Source organism: Paramisgurnus dabryanus, chromosome 19 (genome assembly GCF_030506205.2).
Source record: "Paramisgurnus dabryanus chromosome 19, PD_genome_1.1, whole genome shotgun sequence".
Lineage (NCBI taxonomy): Eukaryota > Metazoa > Chordata > Actinopteri > Cypriniformes > Cobitidae > Paramisgurnus > Paramisgurnus dabryanus.
The window spans coordinates 12,002,531-12,029,755 of NC_133355.1; the positions used below are offsets into that span (position 1 = coordinate 12,002,531).

Genomic DNA, 27,225 nt, shown 5'->3' on the forward strand with positions numbered 1-27,225 from the left:
CTACAAATTACTCCAGACTATAGGAAATACAAAACGGCAAACAGCAGTATTTTTATGTGTGGAAGAAAAGCCAATTGGAAACGGTGGAGATCCTTCACTTTTAATTAGAGAGAGAGGGAGAGAGAGAGAGGCTGTGCACACTCACACTGGATTGACTGAGAGTCGACACAGACACAGCAGTCAGAGCTGACTCACTATCTGCTCGCACCTGCCTCCAGTTCACTCATACTAACTGTGAGAGAAGAAAGAAACAGGAGAACAACTACAGAGATTTAAAGACTGAAAGAAACAGGGGAGACAAAACGAGTTCGACATCGTCTCCAGTACGCAGATCCACAAAGAGCAGCAGGTATGTTTCCTTTAATAATGACTGCCTATAGTATCAGTAACCTAGCTGTAAACTTTCTTATTCTCTTATTTTCTTTTCAACTGCTTGATAGTCACACTTGCCCCTCTGTGTGCATGTTCTCAGTGAACCTGTAATAAATGTACAATACATCAATTATTTTCTTGTATTGTATGCCATGTGAGATTGTCACTTTGAAGTTTCGTCTCACTCTTAATTCAAACAGAATATCTGAGCGCATGTGTAAGATTTTCATGCTTTCATCATCATGCATGTTGAGCTGTTGAAAATATGCTATTTATACAGTTCCTATAAAACCTTCTTTGCGTCTGACATGTTTTCTTGTAAATGGAATTTTTTTATGTTTAGGTTGAGTAATTTCACTTTAATGGCATTGAAAAGGTTATTAGTCAGTAATTGAAATTCCTTTCATAAATGTCGCTTTTGTCATTTCATTGTAATTTAACAAATTTTCCAAGCTTTTGTGTCAAAAAACACTTTTTTGGACAAGACAAACAATTGCAAAAATCACTAAGATGCGACTAAAAACATTGCAAATAATGAAAGTCAAAGTGTAAAAATTAAGAAACTGAAGCTTAATTGTATTGATTTCACTTTCATTTTATTCTTTTACATGACCTTACTCAGTCAGTATTAAAACTATCAAGGTTACATTAAAAAAGCATTGCAGTAAACAATTGCAAAATAACTTAAAGGGATAGTTCACCCAAAAATGAAAATTCATCATATACTCATCCTCCTGTTGTTTTAAACCTGTATGAATAATTTTTTCTGAGAAATGATGGGAAACACACAGCATATAGTGTCCATTGACTTCCATAGTAGGAATAATCATTTATCTAAATATTTTCTTCATCATTTATCACAATACTTCCAAAATATTTTTTCATACTATGGAAGTCAATGATTGGATACTATATGCTGTGTGTTTACCATCATTTCTCAAAATATCTTCTTTTGTGTTCATCAAAAAATGAAATTCATACAGGTGATGATGAGTAAATGATGACAGAATTTTCATTTTAAAGTGAACTATCCCTTTAAAGTGGGCATTTTTACAAAAAATTTTAACATGTAAAATAAATCTTTGGTGTCCCCAGTGTCCGTTTTTGGGCGTGTCCTTTTAAATGCAAATGAGCTAATCATTTATACCGCCCCTTAATCTGCACTAAATGGCAGTACTGTGATTGGATAGTGCAGATTAAGGGGTGGTATTAATGTAATAGATCCCTCTTGTGACATCAGAAGGGGAGATAAATTTCAATGACCTATTTTTCCACATGCTTGCAGAAAATGGTTTACCAAAACTAAGTTACTGGGTCATTCTTTTTCACATTTTCTAGGTTGATAGATGCACTGGGGACACAATTATAGCACTTAAACATAGAAAAAGCCAGATTTTCATTATATGTCCCCTTTGAGATGCAACAAGAAACATTGCAAATAATTAAAGTTAAAGTGTAAAAATGAAGAAACTGAAGCACACAAGGGGTCTCTGTGGTTCATGTAATGGGTTGTATTCAGGTCCAAGATATCACAAGGGACTCATGTTTGAATTTGATCCACGGTCATTTTGCATGTCATCCTTCATGGTAAATTTTCGTAAGTGATATGAATTTCATCCGTCAAAAATTTAATAATGATATTGACGTATTATGTTCATCAAATACCTCCGCTTTAAATCTACTAAATCCCAAACACCACATCGATTTGTTGACACAATTAGATGAACGACGACATGCAAAATGACCGTGGATTACATTCAAACTTGAGTCCCACTGGATTGGTAACTTGGACCTGAATACAACCCATTTGTGGCAGTCACATGAACCACAGCGACCCCTAATGCAGAGGTTCCCAAACTTTTTCAGCGTGCGGCCCCCCTTGTGTACAGTGCATTTTTTCGCGGCCCCCCGAAAAAAACATTTATTACAAAAACTTTTTAAAATGTAATATTTTAATTAAACAAAACATATAAAATTATACCTAGTAGTGCTGTTGGTTAGTTGGCTTATTTTTTTAGGTTTAATTACACAGAATTCATGATAAATGAATGTATTTCATAAAATGTCATAAAACTGGGGCCCCCCTGGCACCATCTCGCGGGCCCCCAGTTTAAAAACCATTGCCCTAATGTGTGCTTCAGTTTCTTCATTTTTACACTTTGACACATTATTTCCAATGTTTCCAGTTGCATCTTAAGTGATTTTGCAGTTGTTTACTGCAGTTTTTTTAATGTAACCTTACTAGTTTTAATACTGACTGAGTAAAGGTCATGTAAAAGATTAAAGTAATATCACTGAAATTAAACTTTGATGGTCCTAATCTCATAAGATTATGAGACTTCAGTCTGGATTTCACAGACAGGGTCACATTTATCTGGACTTTATACAAATGTAATGGTTTGTATTGCATTAATGTTTTGTGTTTAGGACCACATAATGTTACATTTGCCTAACACTTTCAATTTATTTACCTTGCATTGCTTTTCCACTGATTGCTACATTTCTGCCCAATGTCAAGAATTCAGCTTCACCCTTGACTAAAGGCAAAACAGAAGGACAGCTATATATTCTTCCTTGATAGTATCTAGTAAGATGAATGCCACGAAAAGATGACCTGGTATTTCACACATACAGTACACACATAGATATGAGTGACAGGCTAAGCATTCGAACTCGGACAGAGTGAAATATAGCAGGGTTGAGAGATTGGAAGCAGGAGAAATGGAGTAAGAAATGATTATGAACCTGTGAAATGTGAGGGGAATGGGCTATCATCAACTTTCATATTCTGCTATACCGGGCTGCTCCTGCGATATCAACCTACAGCCCTCTATACAAACTTTCTCTGAGGCATATACATACATTCACACCGTGACATTCTCACAGACCTCAATTTACTGGCATGTTCATTCACTGCAACCATTTCAGAGAATTGCATTTTTATAAATTGAGTCATATTTCTTTACCAAAAATGTACTGTGGCTGTTACAAAGCACAATGCTGGTTTCATATGATAGATTAATGTGTACCATGTTACTGAATGTTTACCATGGTCATGTATAATAGTATTTACAGTACATGGTAGTTTTATGTAATTTATATAATCGCTTTATTGTTTCTTAATTTTGTATGTTACTTTGGATAAAAGCATCTCTTAAATGCCTAAATGTAAATGGTTAGATCCAGTCCTTGATTCTGATTTACAGTAAAACAGAGCTATGACTGCTTCACCCAGTGTATCACTGCACAGCACAACATATGTGACCATAAAACCATAAGGGTCCATTAAAAAAAGAGAGTTATACATAATCTAAAGGCTAAATACATAAACTTTGTTAGGATAGGACAACTATTTGAAAATCTGGAATTTATGGGTGTAAAAAGTCATTTAAAGTTGTCCAAATGAATTTCTTAGCAAGAAACTATAAATGATAAATAATTTTTTATGTATTTACAGTAGAAAATGTACAAAATATTTTTTTGGAATATGATCTTTACTTAATATCCTAATGATTTTTGTCACTAAAATGCATTAAGACTAAAATGCATGTTTGAGCTGTCTTTATTTAAAAACATATTGTCCTAATATAAGTAAGGGCTAGTCCTGGGTTAATCTAAACCATCTATGGGAAACAACGAAAGTTGCGTCACTTTTTTTACTTTAATATTTGTGTGGTGTATAAAACAATAATAAGTAAGCAATGGGGTATAATGGGAACTATATTGTATGGCGGAAGAGCACTTAGTTTGCAGCACTTCGACCTCGGGCGCAGTAACATCATCACTGCCGAGAACTTTGCAGTGATGATATTACTGCGCCCGAGGTCGAATTGCTGCAAACTAAGTGCTCTTCCGCCATACAATATAGTTCTCATTTTTATCCTCTTAGAAAATCGTTTCATTTTGTGCCACCATACTTACTCGTGTAACGACCCATGTAACAGTCTTTAAATAGAGAAAACATGGAAGTGTTCGGTGGCTTCAAATTCATCCCTGTTTGGATGAATGAATGGTGCTAAATGAACGCGATGTGCAACGAAGTGCACGCATTGAAAAAGATAGGTATGTATTAATTTGACTAAGTTGAGGGAAGAACATAAATATTGAAAAACGGCGGTGTTTTTCCTTAACGCTGGAGAACAGACATAATAAATATATTAGTGAATAAATATATTAGACAAGAATAGTATATTAATAGTATTTATTAGGTTTTATCATTTACTAGAATGCGGTTGATGAGATTTAATTTAGTAAGAGACATTGAAAGAATAATTCAAGCTTTCCTTCATTGTATCACATTGACAATATCTCGTCTCCGCTGGTTACCTGAACTCTCCCCACCACCACCTGCAGTCGGTGTGCTCTCAACTTATTATCCTTCCCTATCATCTTACCTAAATTTAGCTCTCCATCTTTCTGTTTCCTTATTCTTCCGCTCCCCCTTCACGCTTATCACAGTGAGAGATTATTGTGCGTGAATATCTCAATGTGTTTTTTTCTGCTGAGAGCTGTGCAGGAAGTGTGTAGTGTGAGAAACGTGCTGTGCGTTTGTGTAACATGCGTCTGTGGTTCATATGTTGAGTATAAGGGTGTGTATGTGTCTTTGTATTGAAAAGAAACTAAATGTGTTTTTCATGTTCATTATGTGTGAATTTCTGTATGTCTGTATGAGTTCTTACTTCATTTCATGTTTCATAGAGTATCAGCTTTGTCATTTGTGTAAATGTAAAACTCTGTGGTCCTTAAAAGAATGGAAACACTTTAGAATAAGGTTGTATTTGTTAACATTAGTAAATGCAGTGGTGTAGTGGTGCCTGGAAAAGTGGATATACTCTTAATTTATGCCCCCATGTATTTAAAGTGGAAGTGGGTATACACCATGCCATCAAAAAAGTGGGTATACTCCGTAAACCTGCGTATACCCTGCACTACACCACTGAGTAAAAGCATTAGTTAACATGAACTAACAATGAGCAAAACTGTTTTAATGTTTTGCCAATACAGTTATTCATGTTAGTTAATGGTGCATTTTATTTAACTAGTCCTATATACAATCAGTTATATCCAGTGTTATACAGATAATGTGATGAAATGAGTGGCATAGATATCTAAGAACTAAGAATCTCATCTAAAATGTTTTTTATTTTTATTTTATTTTTTATGTAGACTAGAAGTTCTCCCGCTCTCTCTATCATTCATTTCCAATGTCTAATTGACCCTGTGAGTAAGATGTGAGGTGTGTGACCTTTTTTTTGTCAGGGGTGCCCCGCACATGCACGAGTACTGAAAAAAGATACTTGCACTGTCTCAAAAACTCGATCCATTTGGTCGCAGTCTGAAGCTCTTGGTGCCCCCCTATTGCCTGGTGACCCAGGGCACCCACCCAATCCCGTCTATGGATAAAGGTTTTTAGTTTTGAGCAGTTGTTATCTGGGAATAACAAACCAGCAAATGTTGTCACTGGCCAATCAGAATCAAGCATTCCAACGAGCCGTGTAATAAATGAATTTAATATCTTGGCAAATATGAGCACAGTGTAACATTTGTTCAGACCTTGTTGAGAACTCAGTAGGAGATACACTAAGGCAGTGGTTCTCACACTGGGGGCCGGGCCCCCAGGGGGGCCGCGGGATGGTGCCAGGGGGGCCCCAGTTTTATGACATTTTATAAAATACATTAATTTATCATGAATTCTGTGTAATTAAACATAAAAAATAAGGGTACTAACCAACAGCACAACTTTGTATAATTTAATATGTTTTGTTTAATTAAAATAATAAGTTTTAGAGCACATTTGTCATACATTTCCGCAAAGGAATGCACCGTACACAAGGGGGGCCGTACACTGAAAAAGTTTAAGGACCACGTCTAGAGAAACTTTATTCTGTTTTAATAGCTCTCCAAATGTTGTTTCAGTAACTTCGTGCAAACCTATGGTCCGAGCCGTCGGCCTCTTACTGGCTGATTAGCCTCAGTAATGATGTGATTGTCAGGTTTGTGAAGAAAACTGGAGTGGAACCGGATGCTTGACTTCAGCATTAACTTCTTCACACATCACAGGTGTGAAGACACACAGCTCTGAGTATTTATATTCTAAATTAAATGCATTGTCCAAAGCAATTTATGAAAGAGCATTTAACGCTTGCTCGGTGGGCTACATAATGTTGCCATGTTTATAGGACTTGAGGATGAAGCTAGGAAGATAATAATACAATACTTCATAGAAGATCCGTTTTTTTGTTTGATTGTTTTTTTTTGCCTTTGTGTTAACTTGCATCATACTGTTATATTCCACAGATTCCCAATGTATGAATTACTCTTTAATCATGAAAAACTGATGAATATCAGTCATGTATTGTAAGAGAAATACTAGAGTGTTACAAATATGTGATTTGGATGATATAGCCGGCCTTTATCACATCTGAAGTGGTTTTTGTCTTTTCTGAAAGAACAATGGAGCGGTAATTGTGTTTGTTTGTGAGGTGAAGTATCAGTGTTTCAAATTGGATTTAAAATGAGAGAGATCCTAAAATAATGAACTATTGTGAAGAAGTGAGGGATTCTCTCTCTTTCTTTCTCTCTCTCTGTTTCTCTCTGCCTCTCTCTGCAGCATCCCAATTTGTTTTCCACTCCTCTCCATTCATCTGTGGGAGTTATAAATGTGTCTCATGCATTCTTGTGTATACTGAAGTCAGGAGGACGTTCAAGAATATGTGATGTGGTTTCTGGTCCTTGTCTTACAACAACAGTACAAAACAGTAGTATGATATGTTTTTTGTTTTTTTGAGCTTGTACCATGGTAATGTGGTATTTTGGATAGTAATGATATGGTGCCATATATGCAAATTTTCAGGTACCCCTGGTTGGGGAACACAGGTGTGAAAGCCCATTGTTGGAGAAAGTTACTTTTAAAAGTAATGCATAACAATATTAAGTTACTTCCCAAAAATGTAACAAATTGCGTTACTTTTCTTGGAAAGAAATGCTTACGTTACTTTTAAGTTACTTTTACTTTTTTTACTTGGCTGAGGCTTGATCTCTTTCAGGCCTTGGTGTTTTTTATGATCGCAAAAATGTCAAGCTCTGGCCTGCCAAAAACTGTTCCCGCTCCGGCGCACAGAGTGCGTAATTCTACGTTAAATTGTTCAGTGTAATTCAGTACATTATTTTATTTTTAAATTAAATTAATTTAACTGAAAAGTAACTTGCATTACTTTTTTTACAAAGTAACTTGAATATTAATGTGTACATTTATAAAGTAATGCATTACTTTACTCGTTACTTCAGAAAAGTAATATTATTACGTAAAGCGTGTTACTTGTAATGCGTTACCCTAACACTGTAAAAGCCATATTTTTTCAATTTATGGTGGGGTAAAATATAGAAAGCCTAACTGCTGGTTTGAATTAATCCAGAAAATATCCATATATTAGCCTGCATTTTGGGTTAAAACAACCCAGCATAGGTTCATTTAATCCCAACTTTTGCGTTTGTCCATATTTTACCCAAAAATGGTCTGAAACATCCCAACATTTTTACAGTGAGGTTGCCATCACTGTATAATGTTACTTTTTTATAACTAGGGCTTCTAAAACATGGCCTGTTTCATATCCATAACCCCAGCCATCCATCCATCCCTCCCTGTCCCTCATGATGTCATCACCGCATGGGTAATGCTTGTTGTCACGGTGACTGAGCTTGTCCGGTTCCTCTCGGTTTCACCTGTTCTGGCTCATCAGATATTGACACGGCAGTGTTGCCATCTAACCATCCGTACCTGATGGTTTGTGTTAGCTCTGGCTGCCGGGACTCAGCTGTCACATCACCTTAGCATACTCTAGATGTGATGCCTATTAGTATTGGTCACACGTTAATTTATTTGTCTGTTTGATTGGCTGTGTAGTCAGATCAAATATAAAGTCCTTTGACTCTGTTATCTGATTGCGACTTCTGGTAACCAAGGAGACGGTGCATGCACGTTCAAAAGGCTGCATTGTAGATGACACGAAATGACTTGTGAATATGTTTGTGTTGAAGGTTGATGCTTGAAGGTTGATTAACTTTCCAATTAGCCTTTGTGTTGTGTTACCCTGTGACAAATCTTTGTGCGCGCACACGTGCGTGTACCTGACTAGTTTTTGGTTGTGAGAGATGCCGCCATGCCCTTCCTTCTGTCTCGCACATGCTCAGTTTCTAATTCAATGTCAATCAAACTTAATTAGCATCACAATTAGGGGCTTCTGCCAAGGCAATCAGTTAAATCAATAATGCAGCTATGAATAAATGAATATTTTAGACAAATTATCCATATTCATTCATCTCATTTTCTTTTTCTGTGGGAGTAAAGAGATGGGGTGTAAGTTACCCAAGCCCCGTGGTTCAGACGAAGCTCCAGGGAAGATCTTCTCCACCCTCAGACGAGCCCAGGTGGAAACGCAATGTGGAGTGGCCTACACATATCATTACCTGGACTTTCTGCTAGGAAAGGAAGGTAAATGTGTTTTTTTATATTTTACATTTATGCATTTGGCAAATGCTTTCTATCTAAAGCGACATACAGTGCATTACAAATCATTCATTTTATCAATATGTGTTCCCTGCTGAAAAACCAGCATAGGCTACCTGCAAGACCAGCATATGTTGTGTTATAGTGCTGGTATGCTGGTGACCACCAGCATAGACCAGCATAATCCCCTTGCTGGACCATGCTGGTTTAGCTGGTGGTCATCAGCATACCAGCACCAGCATCCCATGTTGGTCATACCAGCAAGACCAGCATATGTTGTGTTTTGGTGCTGGTATGCTGGTGACCAGCTAAACCAGCACCAAACCAGCATGGGAATTATGCTGGTCTATGCTTTTTTCAGCAGGGTGGGAATGAACATATAACATTTATGCAATGCTCTACCAGTTTAGCTACTTTTATAGGGCTTAGCCTTTAGCATCTAAGCGATTGAAAGTCATTTTTAACAGGTTTTGTTGATGGAAATGAAATTTTGTGTTTTTTTTTAAATACACAGAACAATTCAGGGTAAGGCAGGTGTTTCAGAAAAATTCAAAACAACATTCATGTTGCTATGCATAGACAATTTCAGAATGCTCACCTTCAAATTGGGAGGAGAAAAGTGTGAGATTTGATGAGAGAAAGAGAGAGAGAGCAAAGCAACAAAACCATGTATATTCTTTGAGGGCTTATGTTTCTAAATATACTAATGCTGCTTTTGTTAGTGCGCTTCAAGAGAGGCAATAATGGATCCTGCTGGATTCAGAGGAAGAGGATATGAGAAAATATAAGACACAGATTGAAGTGGAGGTACAGGTCCGCTCATTTTAATGACTTGAAAGCATAGCGGCATACAGACCATTACTGGATGTAATTACAGGGATGTGACCATAATCCCTATACTACAAAAAGAATCCTCTTCATCAGGATGTGTGATTTGTTTTTCAGTAAAAATAATAATATATCCTTTAAATTACATACATTTAGGAAGAAGACATTTTTTTGAATCAGGTTTATTTCTTACCGCAGTGAAATTTTTTTCTTTTAAAACTATGCCTGGACCACACACAATTTTGTTGGATTAAAGGTCACGTTCTTTCTGATTACATTTTTAAACACTAGTTAGTGTGTAATGTTGCTATAGTAGCATAAATAATACTTGTAAAATGATAAAGCTCAAAGTTCACTGTCAGGTGATATATATTTTCTTTAATAGAATTCGCCTTCAAAACCTAAAGCGAACGGACGGTTTAAACTACAGCCCTCTTCTTTCTGCTTTATTGACGTCAGTAGAACAGTTTTTTGACTAAACCCCGCCCACAGGAATACGTCAATCGCCAGCTAAGCTAACGGCAAGCTAATCTGCTATCGAATCAGAACACACTAAACAAGCTACACAATCAGAACTCGATACGTATTTCTGAAGGAGGGACTTCATAGAACAAGGAAGACATCAGCCCGTTTTTAGGACAGTGGAAACAGCGCTATACAGAATTAAATTGTGTGAAAAATACCGCTTTTTTATGTGAACCATTAACACGTTATATTGTACACTATAAACATAGGGTGACCATACGTGCCATTCTTCCCGGACGCATCCCGTCCAGGATTTTGTGTTCTTCTTCCGGAAGTCGTATTATTCCGGAAGTCGAGGATTATTATTATTATTACAGAAAAGCAACCGTTATATTTTAAGGTAAGAATAAAACTACGATTGTATATCTTATGTTTTTAACTGAATGGCGTATGCGGTCAACAAATACGACTTCCGGAAGACGCACCGAAATCCTGGACGGGATGCGTCCGGGAAGAATGGCACGTATGGTCTCCCAAATAAACACAATCAAAGCTTCAAAAACACAGAAAGAACGGCACCTTTAAAGCCTAAAAGTAGAAAAAACAGAAACCGTATACTAAAAGAGAAATACATTTTATTCATCACTTTTAATGCTATTTGCAATTTTGTTTCCGGAGCCAGCAGACGACTCTGGGCCGGATCCGCGCCGGATCTGCACCGAAGCCAGCAGTTCCAGTGCAGATCCGATGCGGATCCGGCCTGGAGTTGTATGCTGTCTATGAAAATGTTCAGTTTTTTTTAGATATGAGTGTATTTGTGTGTGTTTTTGCAGGTGTGTATGTGAGTGTGACATTGAGCAAATATGATGAATATTTAAGAACCGGCGATTGTTGGGGCAGCACACACATAGGCCTACACACAGATCTTCAGGCTTTCTGTTTTAGGTGCTTATCAGTAGACAGACAGGCAGGTCATTTATATGTAAAATTCACTGATGCCTAAAGAGACACAGACAGCACAGTAAGAGTTTGAAGGCATTCGGCCTGTGACAGCACGGGTATGAGTCAGAGATGTCTGAATATTTTTGTTTGTTTGCTTGTTTAAGGGCATCAGTATTGAAAGAACCGATAAGTGACTTAATGACTGTGAATGATTGACAGAAATGAAATAAAGTACGACCTGAGTAGAGATCGAAAGAGTGAGAGAGAGTGTCAAAGGAAGGGAGAGAGAGAGAGAGAGAGAGAGAGAGAGAGAGAGAGAGAAAACATCAGCCATCCTTTACGGATTATCTGATCTTGGAGATTGAAGGGCTTATTTCTAAGATCTGAAATTTATTTGTGTAAATGTGTGTGTGTGTGTGTGTGTGTGTGTGTGCGAGAGAGAGAGAGAGAGAGAGAGAGAGAGAGAGAGAGCAAGAGACAGAGTAAGAGATGGAGAAAAAGGGTGGGATTGAACCGGATTTATGGCTAAAGTCTTGTTTTAATTTGACTCAGTCTCCATAAATAATATAATTCAAATCATTGTCGGGATATTACAAAATAAAATAAGCAAGGGCCCTAGGGGAACCCACATCACAGCCATAAGCTGCACAAATCCCTCTTTCTTATGAATCATAAACAATCACTTTAATATTTATGTGATATCAATATTTAGAGGGTCATAACGGATAGATTTGATAGCACAGTAGGAGCAATGACAGCTATCTGTTGCAGTGTAATAGATTTGCTACTATCATGCTTAGTTAAAGAATCATTTAGAGCATTGGTTCAATCAGAATTACAAGCCATTAAACTTTAAAGAGATCCATAATTAATAATTTTGTAGTGGATTAATGCATTTCATTAGAAATACATTACATTTTACATTACAAGAATGCATACAAAATGATCACATTATACCTAATAATACACAATATGCAAAATAATGAACAGAATCATTGTGGCATGGTAATGACACCTGGTGACTTAAAGGGGACATGTCAAATAAATCTTTGGTGTCCCCAGAGTACATGTGAAGTTCTAGCTCAAAATACCATATAGACATTTTATTATAGCATCATAAAATTGACACTTTGTAGGTGTGTGCAACAATGTGTCATTTTGGGTGTGTCCTTTTAAATGCAAATGAGCTGATCTCTGCACTAAATGGCAGTGCCGTGGTTGGATAGTGCAGATTAAGGGGCGATATTATCCCCCTCTGACATCACAAGGGGAGCCAAATTTCAATGACCTATCTTGCAGAGAATGGTTGAATTACAACATATTCGTTTTTATCAGCATGTGTGTTGTCTGGGTTCAAACCCATTACTTTTTTGCACTGCTAATACAATGCTCTACCAATGAGCCATACAGGAGCAATTAAATCGTGAAAGTGTTTGTTGACACATACAGAATGCTATTCAGTGCAGTGTATTTGGAAATCTACAAAGTTAGGGCTCCAAATATGGATGCCATGAACAGAAATATCAACAGATTCATCACCGAGAGAGAAATACAATATATGAGGATATTTTTAGCTGAATGTGAAGATTCTTTGTGTCTCATTGTAAGGATTTATGCTCAAGCATAGACTGAAAGATACAGAGGTCTGCATTTTTTTGAAAATGATTGTGTACCCAAATGCTTATCCCCCCACCCCACTGGGTAAATTCTACCTTTTAATGGTCAAATCTCCATGTGATAAATTTAGACTACCAACATTTGGGCTTTCAGGACGAGAGAAATGTATTGTAAGTTGGCCTTACACAAACAGAAACACATTTCCTTTCTCATTTTCTCATGCATAACTGAAGCATACAGTGTCCTCGGGCCTTTCCCATCATGTGTTGGTTAATAAAGTTCATTTTCTAGAGGTAATAGACATCATAAAGTTTAAGACATTTCCGCAATTTTACCACTACCTGATGATTGCAAACAGATTGGGTTATTAAACAATGTTTTGTGTGTGTGTGTGTGTGTGTGTGTGTGTGTGTGTGTGTGTGTGTGTGTGTGTGTGTGTGCGTGTGTGTGTGTGCGTGTGTACCTGGTAATTATCACGTTGTGGGGACCAATTGTCCTCACAAAGATAGGAATACCAGTATTTTCGTGACCTTGTGGGGACATTTTGAGGTCCCCATGAGGAAACAAGCTTATAAATCAAACAGAATGATGTTTCTTGAAAATGTGAAGTAGCAGAAAGTTGTCTGTGATGGTTGGGGTTAGGGTTTGGGTTAGTGGAAGGGAATAGAATATACAGTTTGTACGGTATAAAATGCATTACGTCTATGGAATGTCCCCACAAAACATGGAAACCAGGATGTGTGTGCGTGCGTGCGTGCGTGCATGTGTGTCATAGAAGATTTAATTCACATAGTGTTACAGAATTCACACACATGGCTCAACCAATAGATGGTTTCAGCAATAACAACATAAACAAATGGATTTTGTGGAACAAATGTAAGTTCAGAGTCCTTGTTTTTGATAACAAGCACAATTAACAACAACTAGATTACAGATCGACTGCCAAACCTCAGTTTAAATAGCGTTGATCCATGATCGGCATCTCTCCTTATCTTTAGGAAACCAAAACATTTGTTATTTACAACAAAGTATTTGTTCCAGAGTTCACTTTAACCACCAATAAACAATCAGAGACCGGAAGTTAAGTTTCATCTAGACGCATAACCGCATCAATGCGTTTATAGGTTTGATTTCTAGGTAACGCAGCTGTTATCATTTAATTCCTGAATGCACTGTAGTTGCTTTGAATAAATATGTATGCCAGTAAAAATACATAAAAATGTATTTATTTTGTGAATATGACCAAGACTGTGAAAATGCTAATAAGCTGCCCTCAGAGTGGAATCAAGTTCATTACAGTTTTGTCTCTCATAACTCTTAAACTTGATTACAGTCAAGGGCTTTGTAGATTATACCTCACCTCTGCTCTTTTTAAAGATTTAAGTATTGATCTCTAATATGATTTTTAATTGCTGATTTCTGAAATGACTAATTGTAAAGCCACTTCAATCGAAATTTCTGGATTTATTTGTATTTTTGCAGTTTGTGTGTGTTTCTTTTAATCAGTGAGCAATGCACAAAAGTGTCAAAACGTGATCGTGTTAACACATTACTCGGCAGACATGACTAAATAAAATGGTTCGGTTCGCACCTTTCTTCTCATCATCTTCTCATTATGTTCTCCCTCATGCGTCTCTAATTTTTTTCTTAATGTTGGGGGGAGAGCAAACATATTAGCTAATGCAAATATGGTGACATGAAAACTGACACAATTATCTTTTTTTTTAAACCATATATGTGTAACATTTAATATTTGATCAATACATTCATACCAGTCAAAGGTTTGGGCACATCTACTCAGATTAAATAAATATATAGGCAGACAAGCAGATTAAATCGGTGGCCTTATTACTGTATATACACAGACACTATATATGAAGAGTTTGGTTCCAAAACGCAATAAACGCCATTTTTGAAAAAAAAAGAGTTACTGCCAAAATCAGTATTATATCAGGTCAGTATTTTAAAGTAAATTCTTAATTTTACGCAAAATCGAATATCCGCTGTGGTATTCTGTCATCTTTTCTCCCTTTTTTCCCAAAACGCAATAAACGGCACTCCTCCTTTTCTACAGAATGCAATAAATCCGCTCCACAAATTACAGCGCACCATTCCACGCATTGTAAACAAACAATGGCGACGCGTTGAGTACTTCGTGATCAACAAACAAACAAAAATGAAATAATACTTTAATAGCATCCATAAACCTGTGATGGTTTTCTGTGACGGCAAAGAAACGTTAGCCATCATCATCTAATAATTTACGCGAGAGGCTCTCGGGAGACGATCGCTTGTTCTCCAGACAGCATCTAGCTTCTCTTGTGCTAACACATTGACCCCAGGGGATCTTATGAAAAACTTTACTCAAAGTCAACGAGAATCACAGCTGTTCGCTGTGAAAAATGTTAAGCTACGACGTCAAGTATAACCGCGCAGCAATGACAGTGTTCCTAATATGACAAAGTAAGTGTTTTGATTAATGCCATTAATGTTTATTTTTTTAATCAGTGTGTACAACTGTTCAACTAAATGAATATAAAATGGCAAAAATGAATGCACATTTATACATGATTGAATAGATTTATATAATTTTGAAAAAAAAAATTGTGGAAAAAATAATTTGTTTTTATAATAAATCTTTGAAAATCAAGTTATGGATTTGAATTTTGTATGTTTTTATAGCCTAAAGATGCTATGTGAATGTTTGTAACAAAAAAAAATGGTTTTCATCTTGTCACTTTCTTGGGATAGAAAACAAGTTTTTACCGAAATTTGTCAAAATGGATTTATTGCGTTTTGGAACCAAACTCTTCATATATTGTCTATAAATAATATACATTATTCATTCTTACTCCTCTCTCCTCTCTTTTTTCCAGAGGTGGCAGTATCTTCACTGTTGTGTTTGTCTTCGGTGAGAGAGCTTCCAGTACAGGTGTGTGAGTTATATCAGAAGGGATTCATACTGGCTGCTGTCCATCCAATCGTTCATTCTAGCGGCCCTGCTAGCGCTAACCTTCAGAAACAGTTACACCGAGCTGTGCTCATTAGAGAAACACACAGGTAAACATTGACACATCTACATCTTCCTCCTTCATTTTCTCTGTTTGCCTCGGAGATGTTCTTCTTTTCCCCTGTGACCATACTAAACACATCATCAGAAGCCCACCTCACCTTTCAAGAAACAACCGAACACCTGTTCACCATATATACAGTATATAAAGATTACAGCCAATCAGAACATAATGTAACATTTTCATTATAAATCACTTTATTTGCTATTTTAAAAACATTATACTTTGGACTGAAGGATTACATTGTATTGCTTACTATAAAAATTCTTATGTTTTCATGTCAGCGGTTCCGACGGCAGTTTGCTTAACTGGATGGGTCCACATCTTGTGACTGACGTCTGTTACTTAGGTCACCAGGAACCCGACCCAGAGGTTATACAGGGCTATGTGAAAAAGGTTGGACATTCGCATGCATCTTTTTTAATTCTGAGACTAAATTTTTTCCACACACATACAGTATTAAGCTTAAGTGTGAATCATACTTAATGTCATCACTCCATTAAAATGACAAAAAAGCCATTTAATTCAAACCATTTTTCTTTACAATGCAGCTCACAGAGCAGAAAACATAAGCTGACAGACTGCTCCATAGACACTGACACCCCACATTCAGACGCTGTTCTATTAGTCACCCTGTCGCCTTTCAGTAATTACATTTATCTGGAGATAAGCGGGTGTTTGACTGAGTGTGTATATGTTTGAGCTGTGTGACATTTACTTAAGATTTAGCCCTATATATGTGTGTGTTGCGTGACAGTGTGATGAACGGCAAATATGGTTTTCATTAGCGTTTACTGTCTGAGCTATCTATGGGATGCTATTCTCCTCTTTCAATGTATTAATGAATTATTTTACATCCGAATCTGTTTATTTTCATGGATTGTATGGGTTTTACACTTAAATGTAATAATTAGACAAGGTGTGGTAGTCAGATTAATTGGCACATTCTTTTTGGTGGACCTCTGTAGGTGCAGGATCTGGCTGATCAGGGTGATCTATTTGTGGGATTTTTGCCGCAGCCGGGTGGGAATCCGTATTTCCTCAGTCACTGGGAATCAGATGAGTTTTCATCCTTGCATTCCAGCCCTTGTTCTGTGCATCGCAGCAGCAGACCTTTAACCATCATCCCGAGTGAGCAAAGCCAACAAGAGGACCATACAAATGAGTATCATCGAAACCAGAATCTTATGTTTGAACTAGATTTTCCAGAAAACCAAGACTTTATTAACCAGAACCTGCGAATGCAAGACACTACGAGCAGTCAGTGTTGGAACAATCAGAATCCGTTCATTCATCAGTGTTCAGATTGTCAATATCTGAACGATGAACGTGATGAGGATGTAAAGAATAATTTGCAATCGTATGAGCCTACAGTAAGTTCTTGTGCACCAGAGACACATCAGGCCCGGAGTACTAAAATAGAGTCTGGGTTGCCTAGATGTGATTTGGCAGAAAACCAGCAAACAGACAACAGACAGCAGGTCAGAAGTCAAGAAAAACACAACAAGCGCATTGGAACCGCTCACATGTTAAATCGTAAGTGCACAGTCTGATAAAATAAAGAAAACAAAGCTGGTGGAAAAAGCATAGGCTAAAGAGCTCAAATGCAAAAATCCGCTAAACGGCATCTTGGTTAAAAATAAGATAATGATATTAACCAAATGCTCTTGGCACCTACTATACAATCATCAAATACTTTCACTTCAAATCTGCTAAATCCAGACCTAAGGCCTCTGTTGGCAAAATATATTACAAATTTACAAGAAAACATGTCACACTTTACATGAAAGGGATAGTTCACCCAAAAATGAAAATTCTGTCATCATTTTCTGACTCTCATGTTGTTACAAACCTGTATACATTTCTTTGTTCTGGTGAACATTTTGAGGAATGTTGTAACCAAGGTGATCATGCGCCCATTCACTCCCATAGTAAAAAAAAGAATATTATGGAAGTGAATGGGGCTTCTGAACAAAATTCTTTAAAGACAGGGTGCACAATCTCTGTCAGTCAATTTTGACATTTGAAATCACCTAAACAAACACGCCCCTACCCCAATAGAATCTGGACCTTCTTTTGATAGACCCGCCCCACACATACGCAACCCAGGCAACGGTGTCAGTTAGTAGACTTGCCCCTTACTGCTGATTGGTTACCAGTGTGTTTTGGTACTCGACCTGACTCCCTTTTTCAAAGTGTTTCTCAAAAATCGTGTACCCCGCATTTAGGATTAAAGGGACACACCTCTTTTTTGAAAATATGCTCATTTTCCAGCTCCTCTAGAGTTAAATATTTGATTTTTACCATTTTGGAATCCATTCTGCTGATCTCCTGGTATGGCAGTACCACTTTTAGCATAGCTTAGCATAATCCATTGAATCTGATTAGACCATTAGCATCACGCTAAAAAATAACCAAAGAGTTTCTATACTTTTCCTATTTAAAACTTGACTCTTCTGTAGTTACATCGTGTACTGAGACCGAAAGAAAATTAAAAGTTGCAATTTTCTAGGCATATATGGCTAGAACTATACTCTCATTCTGGTGTAATAATCAAGAACTTTGCTGCAGTAAAATGGCTGCAGCAGGCGCAATGATATTTTTAGCGCGATGCTAATGGTCTAATTAGATTCAGTGGATTATGCTAAGCTATACTAAAAGTGATACCGCCTGGGAAATGAGCATATTTTCAAATAAAGTGGAGTGTCCCTTAAAGTCCATTTATATCACTCTTTATCTGAGATAAAGATATACAACATCATTCCCACAAAAGTTTTATAGATAATTTATTTAGATGATGATCAAACTTATTTCATATACAGTGCATTGTATAGTGCAAGTGCATCATGTACACTCCATACTAGTGCTAAAAAATATTGTTTTTAGTAAATATCCGTGACCCAGTCTGTGAAATCCCAGCTCACTTGTCAAGTCATTGTTAGTGATTTACGGTTTTCTACATAAAATCATCCTTCGTGGTGTAAAAAAATAACATTTCAGTCAGGACCACTTGAGTCAAAAATAAAACAAATCTTTGCCATTTAAAATGTTTATTTGCAAGATGTTAAAATTACATTTGGCGGTATGGCTCTGTTCTGAATTCCCCAACCTTTTCATGAGCTCCATGAAAGCTAGTCAGGGAACAGCAGCAGCTTCTGGGGACAATCTCCCATATAAACTGGGATAGCAGCAAAATTCCCCCCCCAATTAGAACAGAGCGTGCATCAGTGACAATGAAATGAAACTGATTAAGTTAAACAGAGTTTAAAGGAGGAGCTAGGGGAGGAGGTGGGTTGCAGCAAAGCAGTGAAAGCAGCCAAGCAGACAGACTGAAAATCCATTTAAATAGGGCGCCCTGTTTGAAAGGGACCAATTGATGCATAGGAATCGGATCAGCTGATAGGCTGGGTTTAGGTTTGACAATCAGCTGATAGCATCGCTTGACTACGTGGCCTGCCTGAACTGACGCTGTACGCTATATTTCAGTCAGGACCACTTGAGTCAAAAATAAAACAAATCTTTGCCATTTAAAATGTTTATTTGCAAGATGTTAAAATTACATTTGGCGGTATGGCTCTGTTCTGAATTCCCCAACCTTTTCATGAGCTCCATGAAAGCTAGTCAGGGAACAGCAGCAGCTTCTGGGGACAATCTCCCATATAAACTGGGATAGCAGCAAAATTCCCCCCCAAACAGACCATACCAGGCAATCATCCCTGGCCCTTCCTGCTATCGAAGAGCCAGCAGAGGATTAAAAAAAAAAAAAAATTTTTTCAAAAAGCCAATAAAAATAAAAATACCTATAGAACTACATGAGCTAGCAGAGAAATAGATATATGAAGCAAAAAAAAATAAATAAAAAGTAAGCAATAAATTACTGAAGCGATATTTATTTTAACTACATATCACAATCATTACTCATAGCTTTCTGAGCCTCAAGGATGGCTCGAGTATCTGGCCGGAGGTACCGTTCATAAGCTGCCGAAGACCATCTTCCCATAGCTTTTAGGGTAGAAACGGGAGTAGAGGAAACTGCAGTTGTAGCAGCCCCTATGCGCAGCGAATGGGCCGAATAACACTCTGGGGGTAGCCCGCAGAATTGACAAAGCAGGCGGAAACGGGATGCAAACCAGGCTCTGGACATGGGCTTTCCCTCCTCTGTTGTAAATAATGGGTCCTCCAGACAAGCTTGTGGACGACACCTCAGATAAGCCAACATAGACGACAGGGGACAAAAAGCAGAGTTAGTTTCAGACACAAAAACAAAAGATCCTTCCCCATCCCGATCAGTTTTTGAGTGCTTTAGAAATATGGTGAAGTGGTGAGAAAATATTGAAACATCAGATATTGTGAGATCATGTGACGGATTAAAAGAATCTGTGCGTGTTGAAAACTCGCCACCTCTGAGAAAACCATAGAAAGCCGTAAGCAAAACAGATTCCAACATAATATCAGAATAGATCCCAAAGCATCCCTCTCTCAGACGTGATATTAATTTTTTTAAAAGTGGAAGTGTGAGAGGGAGACGATGATCATTGCCTTTAGGTTTCTCTTTTTTAAGTCCATTGAGCAGGAGACGAATTGAAGGATTTTTTAACAAGCTGATGGTGGATGGATCCAAGCAGCGCAGATGGAACTGAATGCCGGCTATCATACTCTTGATGGATGAAGGCTGCATTTTACGAGACTCAAAACAGTGGACTATAAAAGCACTAACATATGAAACATTGACAGGAAGTACATCTACAGTGAAAGTTGCACAGAAAGAACTAAAATGAGACCAAGCAGAGTCATACATTTTTAATGTTGATTTTGCTAAACCACTACGCATGTACTTGGCTGCTGAATGCAAATAAGATTGAAGGGTCATGTCTAATCTAGAACCGTTTGGCTGAAAAGAGGGCAAACCAAGCTGGCTGGCGCTGAATCCGAACACAGGAGGTGGAATTTCTGAAATTCAAATCGAGAAAGGGAATCAGCAATTTGATTGTTTAAACCTGGAATATGAGCAGCTCGAAAAATGAAATTATCCATGACAGATAACCAAGTAAGGCGCCTGACGAATCTGTTGATAAACGGAACTGATGAGCGACCTTTGTTAATAATATTAACAGTTGCCTCATTGTCACAAAAAAACAGAATTTGTTTTCTAGACCATTGTTTCCCCCACAGAATACAAGCTATCACTATGGGATATAATTCCAACAGAGCAGTGGACATGTTATTATCCGGCATGGAAAGCAGCTCCTTTGGCCATTTGCTAGCAAACCACTGACCATTGAAAACCCCCCCAAAACCGACAGAAGGCGCAGCATCTGTATACAATTCAAGGGCTGAAGAAGACTCCAGATCATCATGATAAAAAAAAGAAATGCCATTCCAATTTTCAAGGAGCAAAGACCAGAAACTGAGATCTGATCTGGAGCCTGCGTCTAAGGTAACTATGTCCTTAAGATCTTTGACAGATTTGGAAAGATCGAGGAGTCTGGCAATGAAAGACCTGCCTTGGGGAATAATACGCATCGCAAAATTAAGATGGCCTAGTAAAGAAAGCAAATCTCTTTTTGAAAAAGAAACGGAACTCTGAGCATTTCTCATGATTTCACGAATGCGTTTTAATTTCTCAAGGGGCAACGAGGCTTGCATTAGATTCGAATCTAATGTAATGCCTAAAAACTCGATAACTTTGAGTGGGCCTAAAGTTTTTTCCTCAGAAAGGGGAACACCTAAATCGGCGAAAGTGTATTTTAACGCCGAAATGCATCTTTCTGGCTTTGAGTTTTTATAATCCACTAGCAGAAAATCGTCTAAAAGATGGAGCACATGCGGTAATTTGCAGTTATTTAGGAGAATCCAACATAGCGCCTCTGATAGTGTATCAAAAATTTTTGGACTACTGCGACAGCCAAAAGTGAGCCTGACCGAAAAATAAAATTTTTCCCTCCATTTAATGCCAAATAAATGCCACTGCGATGGATGCAAAGGCATAACTTTAAAGGCGTCTGAAATATCTGCCTTTGCGAGCCATGCACCCCTACCTGCTTTTTTAATGATTTTAATTGCGTCATCAATGGTTGCGTAAAACAGAGAAAATGGAGCTAGAGGAATAAGACTATTAATACTTTGAGCAGCATCATTATGAGGGGCGGACAAATCAAAAATTAAGCGCTTCTTTCCTGAATATTTCCGAGTAGCTATCCCTATAGGATTAATCCGACAAATTGAGAAAGGGGATTTATCAAAAGGCCCAATAAGAAATCCTTTCTTAACTTCCTTTTCCAACAAGGAATCGACAATTTCAGGTTCTTTAACAGCAGAAAGCAAATTATTACAGAAAAAAGACTGATTAGGCAACCAAGACAATCCTGCAAAAAACCCTTGGATAAGTCCGGTTATTAAATAATTGACAAAGCAGCGGTTAGGATGATTTCTCAGTGCCTGTCCCAGCTTTGGAACATTGACTGGGGTTGATGGCTTTATTTCTTTTTGTCCTTTCTCATAAAGCGGGTTCGTCTTGGGCACACAGATTTTGGGTGGCCGTCCCCGCAGTAACTACAAGCATGAACATATTTACAATTATAGAATTTGCAAACATTTTCATTAAAATTATAACATAAGGGAGTAGCAAATGGTGTCACCTTAGAGTCAACAGTTTGAAAACCAGACTTAGATGGAGGAGACGCAGATTTGGGGCATAGATTGAGGGTGTGAGAATGAGAGCCACAGATCGAGCAGGAAAGAGCTTGATGACCAGTGAAATGTCTGCTTATGAGGGTTAAGTCAACTACAGACCAGTCCAACCTTTGATTGAACCGTTGAATGAACATTGCAGCTTTTGCAGAGAATGATTTATGATATTCATAGAAGAGAGTTCCTCCATAGGTCAAAGCCAAGTCAGAAATGATTGCTAAATAAGTGTCAAGCTCGGCTCTACGAGACGGATACATTTCGCAGATGACGTCTCTGTAAACCCCAAATGCCACATTAAACTCAGCTAACGTTAACATTTTTGAAAGTCGGGGGTCGCTATCTTTAAGCATAACAGACACATCGCCGCAATCAACAACACGCTTCTCACTCATTTCGGAGCACAATAATATTTTGACAAGGTTGACATCATTACCTGCGATGATTTGGCTTCTCAACTGATGAGAAATCGCAGCAGCCGGCGGAAAGAATGGAGAGCCTGTAGTCACGGGAACTGCACTTCCCATAGTTCTTCGTGGTATAGTCACTGAATTGATGACGTCATCATTCTGCTGCGGAGTAAACACGGGCAGCCGCGCCGTGGTCGATGAGGAGTTATCGCAAGACGGACCAGAAATGGAAAAGTTTGCCGAGGCCTTAGATCTTGAACCGGACTCAAGAGCTTGAATTCTGGAATTCATGTTGGAGAGCGAAGACTGAATGCTGGACAAAGCTGACAACACTGGGTCGTTGTTTTGGACTGAAGAAGAGTAGATTGCTCGGGTTGAGACGTCGGATCCGCCTGCCCGCTTGGGTGCAACATCAGCCGAAGTGGAAGCCGGTTCTAGATTCTTTCTCTTCTGCGTCTGTTTCTTGCCGGAGAATGGAGGAGGAGGAGGAATATCTGCTGCTGGAACGTCAATTTTTTCACAAAGCAAAGCAAAAAGTTCCTTATGCGAAGCTCCAGTTGGTGCCGGGATGTCGTGTCTGTATAAGGTTTCCAGTAATTTCGGCAGCGGCCAGTCAATGATGCTGGGAGGACTACAAGATGATTTACTTGCCAGGCGAGAGCTCCGGCGGACAGAAGCATTGCTTTCGTCATTAATGGCTTCCTCCGCTTGACTTATTTGATGCTGGGATTCTTCGATGAATTCAATTTGCCACGGATCTGTAACGTTATCATTTGCGGCGGCAGACATGGTCAGCAGTTGGGTGAGTAACGTTACAGCAAAATAAAAGCGTATAATCATGTTGCAAGAAACTGCGCTTTTGCAAGCAAAGCAGTGAAAGCAGCCAAGCAGACAGACTGAAAATCCATTTAAATAGGGCGCCCTGTTTGAAAGGGACCAATTGATGCATAGGAATCGGATCAGCTGATAGGCTGGGTTTAGGTTTGACAATCAGCTGATAGCATCGCTTGACTACGTGGCCTGCCTGAACTGACGCTGTACGCTATATTCTGTGAAAATATAATCGTGATATCTTTAATATTGACTGAGTAAGATCATGTCAAACATTAAAATCAATGTGAAATCAATAATTTAAGTCAAATTTTGATGCTCCTCTATGATAGTGCTAGTTAAATTAGTTGGATGTTAGTCCAGGAAGGGTCACATTTAATTCTTTATATGTGCAGGGGTGCAAGTCTTTGCCCTGTACAACCATACAACGACTCTGTCAGGATCGCCCAAATTCTTTTCTGTGAGGATTCCACTGCAGGTGCAACGGGAGGCGGGGCTTGTTAACTCGGTTGACTCCCACTGGCTTGATCACATGACCCAGCATTTTAAAAGTGGCGCCCAGCTCATCGATGGCTACTTTCACCTGGGAGCTGATGCAGGTATACTATTAATAAAACAATCTAGAATTTATCCACATATATATAAGTATATATATTTTTTTTCTTACAATCTCAGAATAATCCGTGCATATTGGTACCTTAAAGGTACACATTAGAGGTACATACTGGCATGTATTAGGATTTTTTAAAAGGTACCAGTGACAACTCTTGTACCTTTATCTTCTGAGAGTTTAATAGTTTAATTTAATAGGCACCATTTCTGGTTGTCTTAACATTTGTAATATTTTTCTCTATCTCGCTTTAGCATCCTCTTTCACTGTGGAGAGTGTTTTTATCTTCCAAAGTGCCCCTAGTGATGTCACATCAGCCACAGCATACGATGCCATTGTAGTCGAGCAATGGACTGTTATTGATGTAAGTCAGCAGAGCTCATTAAAATGATCTATTCTTATTTGTGGTACATTTTACACCTGTCTGCTTATGAATTCCCTTAACGGCTTTTAAAAGCATGGGTAGATTTTGACACAATAGGACATTAGTGAAATGATTTCATGTTGTTTAAATGATTATGTTGCAGGGTGTTGCTGTGAAGACAGACTACATTCCTCTGCTTCAGTCTCTGGCTCCGTACGGATGGAGACTGATGTGTGTGCTTCCCACTCCTGTTGTCAAAACCAAAAGGTACTTTTATATTAAAGTCTTATTCTCTGTCAAGAAGACAAAGATAAAGTACACATACATAGAAAAGCTGTCAGTGGGGTAATACGCTTTCAGAAAGTACACCTGTGTACCCTAAGGGTGCATATTAGTACATATTGGTGTACAAATATACTGTATTTATACCTGAATGGTACATATTTTCAACCTTTTTAAAGGTGATCGTCCCAGAGACGACTTTTGTACTTTTTTCTAAAAGTGTAGCTAAGGATATAAATATTGCAAATTGAATAAACCTTATTTAAAGTAGACTTCTCAATGATAAAGAAAGAAAAATATATTTTGCTTTTCTTTTAAACATTTTAATTTGAACAGCATGCTTTTGTTTTTCCGTCTTAGTGATGGAAGCCTGGCCACAAAACAGATCCTCTTTCTCCAGAGACCCACACTTCCTCGCAAGAGGAGAGAGCTGACGGTGTGTATACACAGCAGAGACAAAAGCAAACGTTTATTTTTACACAATACAATAAGATTTGGCTAAAAATAGCTAAAAGCTGTCTAGGAGGGGTGAACTTGCTGTTTTAAAATCTTCAAAAGGGGCTCAGCATTTGACAGTCTGTGTGTTTTTCAGAAACTGTCTCTCAGAGGTCGAAACAAAAGAAACTTAAATAGCAAGACGACTCCAGAGAGAGAGATAACTCCACTGGCAACGATCGAGAGAGAAATGGAAAGGATCGATAGAGAAAGAAGAGGACATGAGATGATCGAAAAGGAAAATTTGCCTAATAGCCCAGAGAGAGATCGACCAGCAAAGACAGAGGGGTACCACACACAGGTGGTCAACATCACATGTGCAAATAAGGATAACATTAAAATGACAAATCCCACCAATCAGGATTTAAAGAGTGTGATAACATGTGGGAAACTCGAGGACATAAGACCTGTAGGAACAGAAAGAGCGTTATTCTCTGGAGTGTGCTGACAGTATTCATGTATGCATATTGAACTATTACAATATGTTCATGTTTATTCAGGCATAACAGTCTTATCGGGCACTCGTCCAGGCACATTCATCTCACGACAGAATAATTGTCCTGTAAGAGGTTTTTGTGTGTACTTCGGGATTTAAAAGCTTATCTTACAGGGTAAGGAACGTATACGGTGAACTGTGAATTACTAAGAGATGTAGAATATGAGAAATTCTTTGAAGATGCTTCAACTGCACCGAACGCTACCCATTTTGTTCAGACAACAACTTGTACCTTTGTTTATTTGTGATGTTAAGTTATTTTGTTACTTGATTATCATTTGCGGTGTGTTTTGTTATAGCAAATCAAAAAACCAGCAATATTCATGAGCTTTTCTTTATTACAAGTTTGTATGCATAGTAAAACAGCAGTAATTAAAATCCAACTTTGTAAAGTTAATTTGTGAAACCGTAAACAGTGGTGTAAATAAAAAAATAAGCAACGAGTTTCCAAATAAAAGCAACTGATGAAGTTTTCAGTTCTGTTTTATGCACCTACACTGTAAAAACATTGTTAGTTCAACATAAAAAAGCAAGTTACCTGGCTGCCTCAAAATTGTGTTAATTCAATCTAAAAATATTAGTTATATAAAATAGAGATAATTTTTTTATTTAAAGGCAGGGTGCATGATTTTTGAAAAACACTTTGGTAAAGGGAGTCGGACCGAGTACCAAAACACAATTGTAGCCAATCAGCAGTAAGGGGCGTGTCTACTAACGACACCGTTGCCTGGGTTGCGTATGTGTGGGGCGGGTCTATCAAAAGAAGGTCCAGATTCTATTGGGGTAGGGGCGTGTTTGTTTAGGTGATTTCAAATGTCAACATTGGCTTTCAGAGATCATGCACCCCGCCTTTAAAGGGACACTCCACTTTTTTAGAAAATATGCTCATTTTCTAGCTTCCCTAGAGTTAAACATTTGATTTTTACCATTTTGGAATCCATTCAGCTGAACTCCGGGTCTGGCGGTACCACTTTTAGCATAGCTTAGCATAATCCATTGAATCCGATTAGACCATTAGCATCACGCTCAGAAATAACCAAAGGGTTTTGGTATTTTTCCTATTTAAAACTTAACTCTTCTGTAGTTACATTGTGAACTAAGACCGAAAGAAAATTAAAAGTTGCGATTTTCTAGGCAGATATGGCTAGGAACTATAATCTCATACTGAAGTAATAATCAAAGACTTTTCTGCCGTAACATGGCTGCAGGTGGCGCAATGATATTACGCAGCAGCCGAAAATAGTTCCCT

At 38.0% G+C, this 27,225-nt stretch overlaps 2 protein-coding genes across 5 annotated transcripts; one reads left to right on the top strand and one right to left on the bottom strand.

Annotated features, from left to right (window-relative positions):
- The first annotated feature begins 162 nt into the window (after window positions 1-162).
- Window positions 163-26,637, top strand: rftn1a (raftlin, lipid raft linker 1a). 4 transcript variants are annotated; one of them, XM_065289069.2, is made up of 10 exons: window positions 163-349; window positions 8,715-8,863; window positions 15,607-15,790; window positions 16,086-16,197; window positions 16,770-17,337; window positions 24,125-24,328; window positions 24,594-24,703; window positions 24,867-24,970; window positions 25,346-25,421; window positions 25,578-26,637. In XM_065289069.2, exons 2-10 carry the CDS (start codon window positions 8,722-8,724, stop codon window positions 25,926-25,928), a joined length of 1,851 nt encoding a protein of 616 aa, XP_065145141.1. In that variant the 5' UTR covers window positions 163-349; window positions 8,715-8,721; the 3' UTR covers window positions 25,929-26,637. The 4 variants fall into 4 exon arrangements, with proteins under 4 accessions (XP_065145141.1, XP_065145150.1, XP_065145159.1 ...); XM_065289078.2 differs by having other exon boundaries at window positions 8,720-8,863; XM_065289087.2 differs by lacking the exon at window positions 163-349 and adding an exon at window positions 6,330-6,432 and having other exon boundaries at window positions 8,720-8,863.
- On the bottom strand, window positions 19,652-23,926 carry LOC135778658 (uncharacterized). The gene is made up of 2 exons (XM_065289099.2): window positions 22,925-23,926; window positions 19,652-20,003 (listed from the first exon to the last, which is right to left on the bottom strand). The coding sequence occupies exons 1-2, from the start codon at window positions 23,736-23,738 to the stop codon at window positions 19,852-19,854; spliced, it is 966 nt and encodes a 321-aa protein (XP_065145171.1). The 5' UTR covers window positions 23,739-23,926; the 3' UTR covers window positions 19,652-19,851.
- Window positions 26,638-27,225: the final 588 nt, after the last annotated feature.

What these genes read in the sequence shown, in the direction of transcription:
- rftn1a (XM_065289069.2), top strand. Translation starts at nt 8,722, where the DNA reads ATGGGGTGTAAGTTACCCAAGCCCCGTGGTTCAGACGAAGCTCCAGGG. An exon ending in TCACCTGGGAGCTGATGCAG is followed by an intron (nt 24,329 to 24,593) that starts GTATACTATTAA and finishes ATCTCGCTTTAG; the next exon opens with CATCCTCTTTCACTGTGGAG. An exon ending in CCTGTTGTCAAAACCAAAAG is followed by an intron (nt 24,971 to 25,345) that starts GTACTTTTATAT and finishes TTTCCGTCTTAG; the next exon opens with TGATGGAAGCCTGGCCACAA.
- LOC135778658 (XM_065289099.2), bottom strand. Translation starts at nt 23,738, where the DNA reads ATGATTATACGCTTTTATTTTGCTGTAACGTTACTCACCCAACTGCTG. An exon ending in GAGAAGCCAAATCATCGCAG is followed by an intron (nt 20,004 to 22,924) that starts GTAATGATGTCA and finishes GGCTTATCTGAG; the next exon opens with GTGTCGTCCACAAGCTTGTC.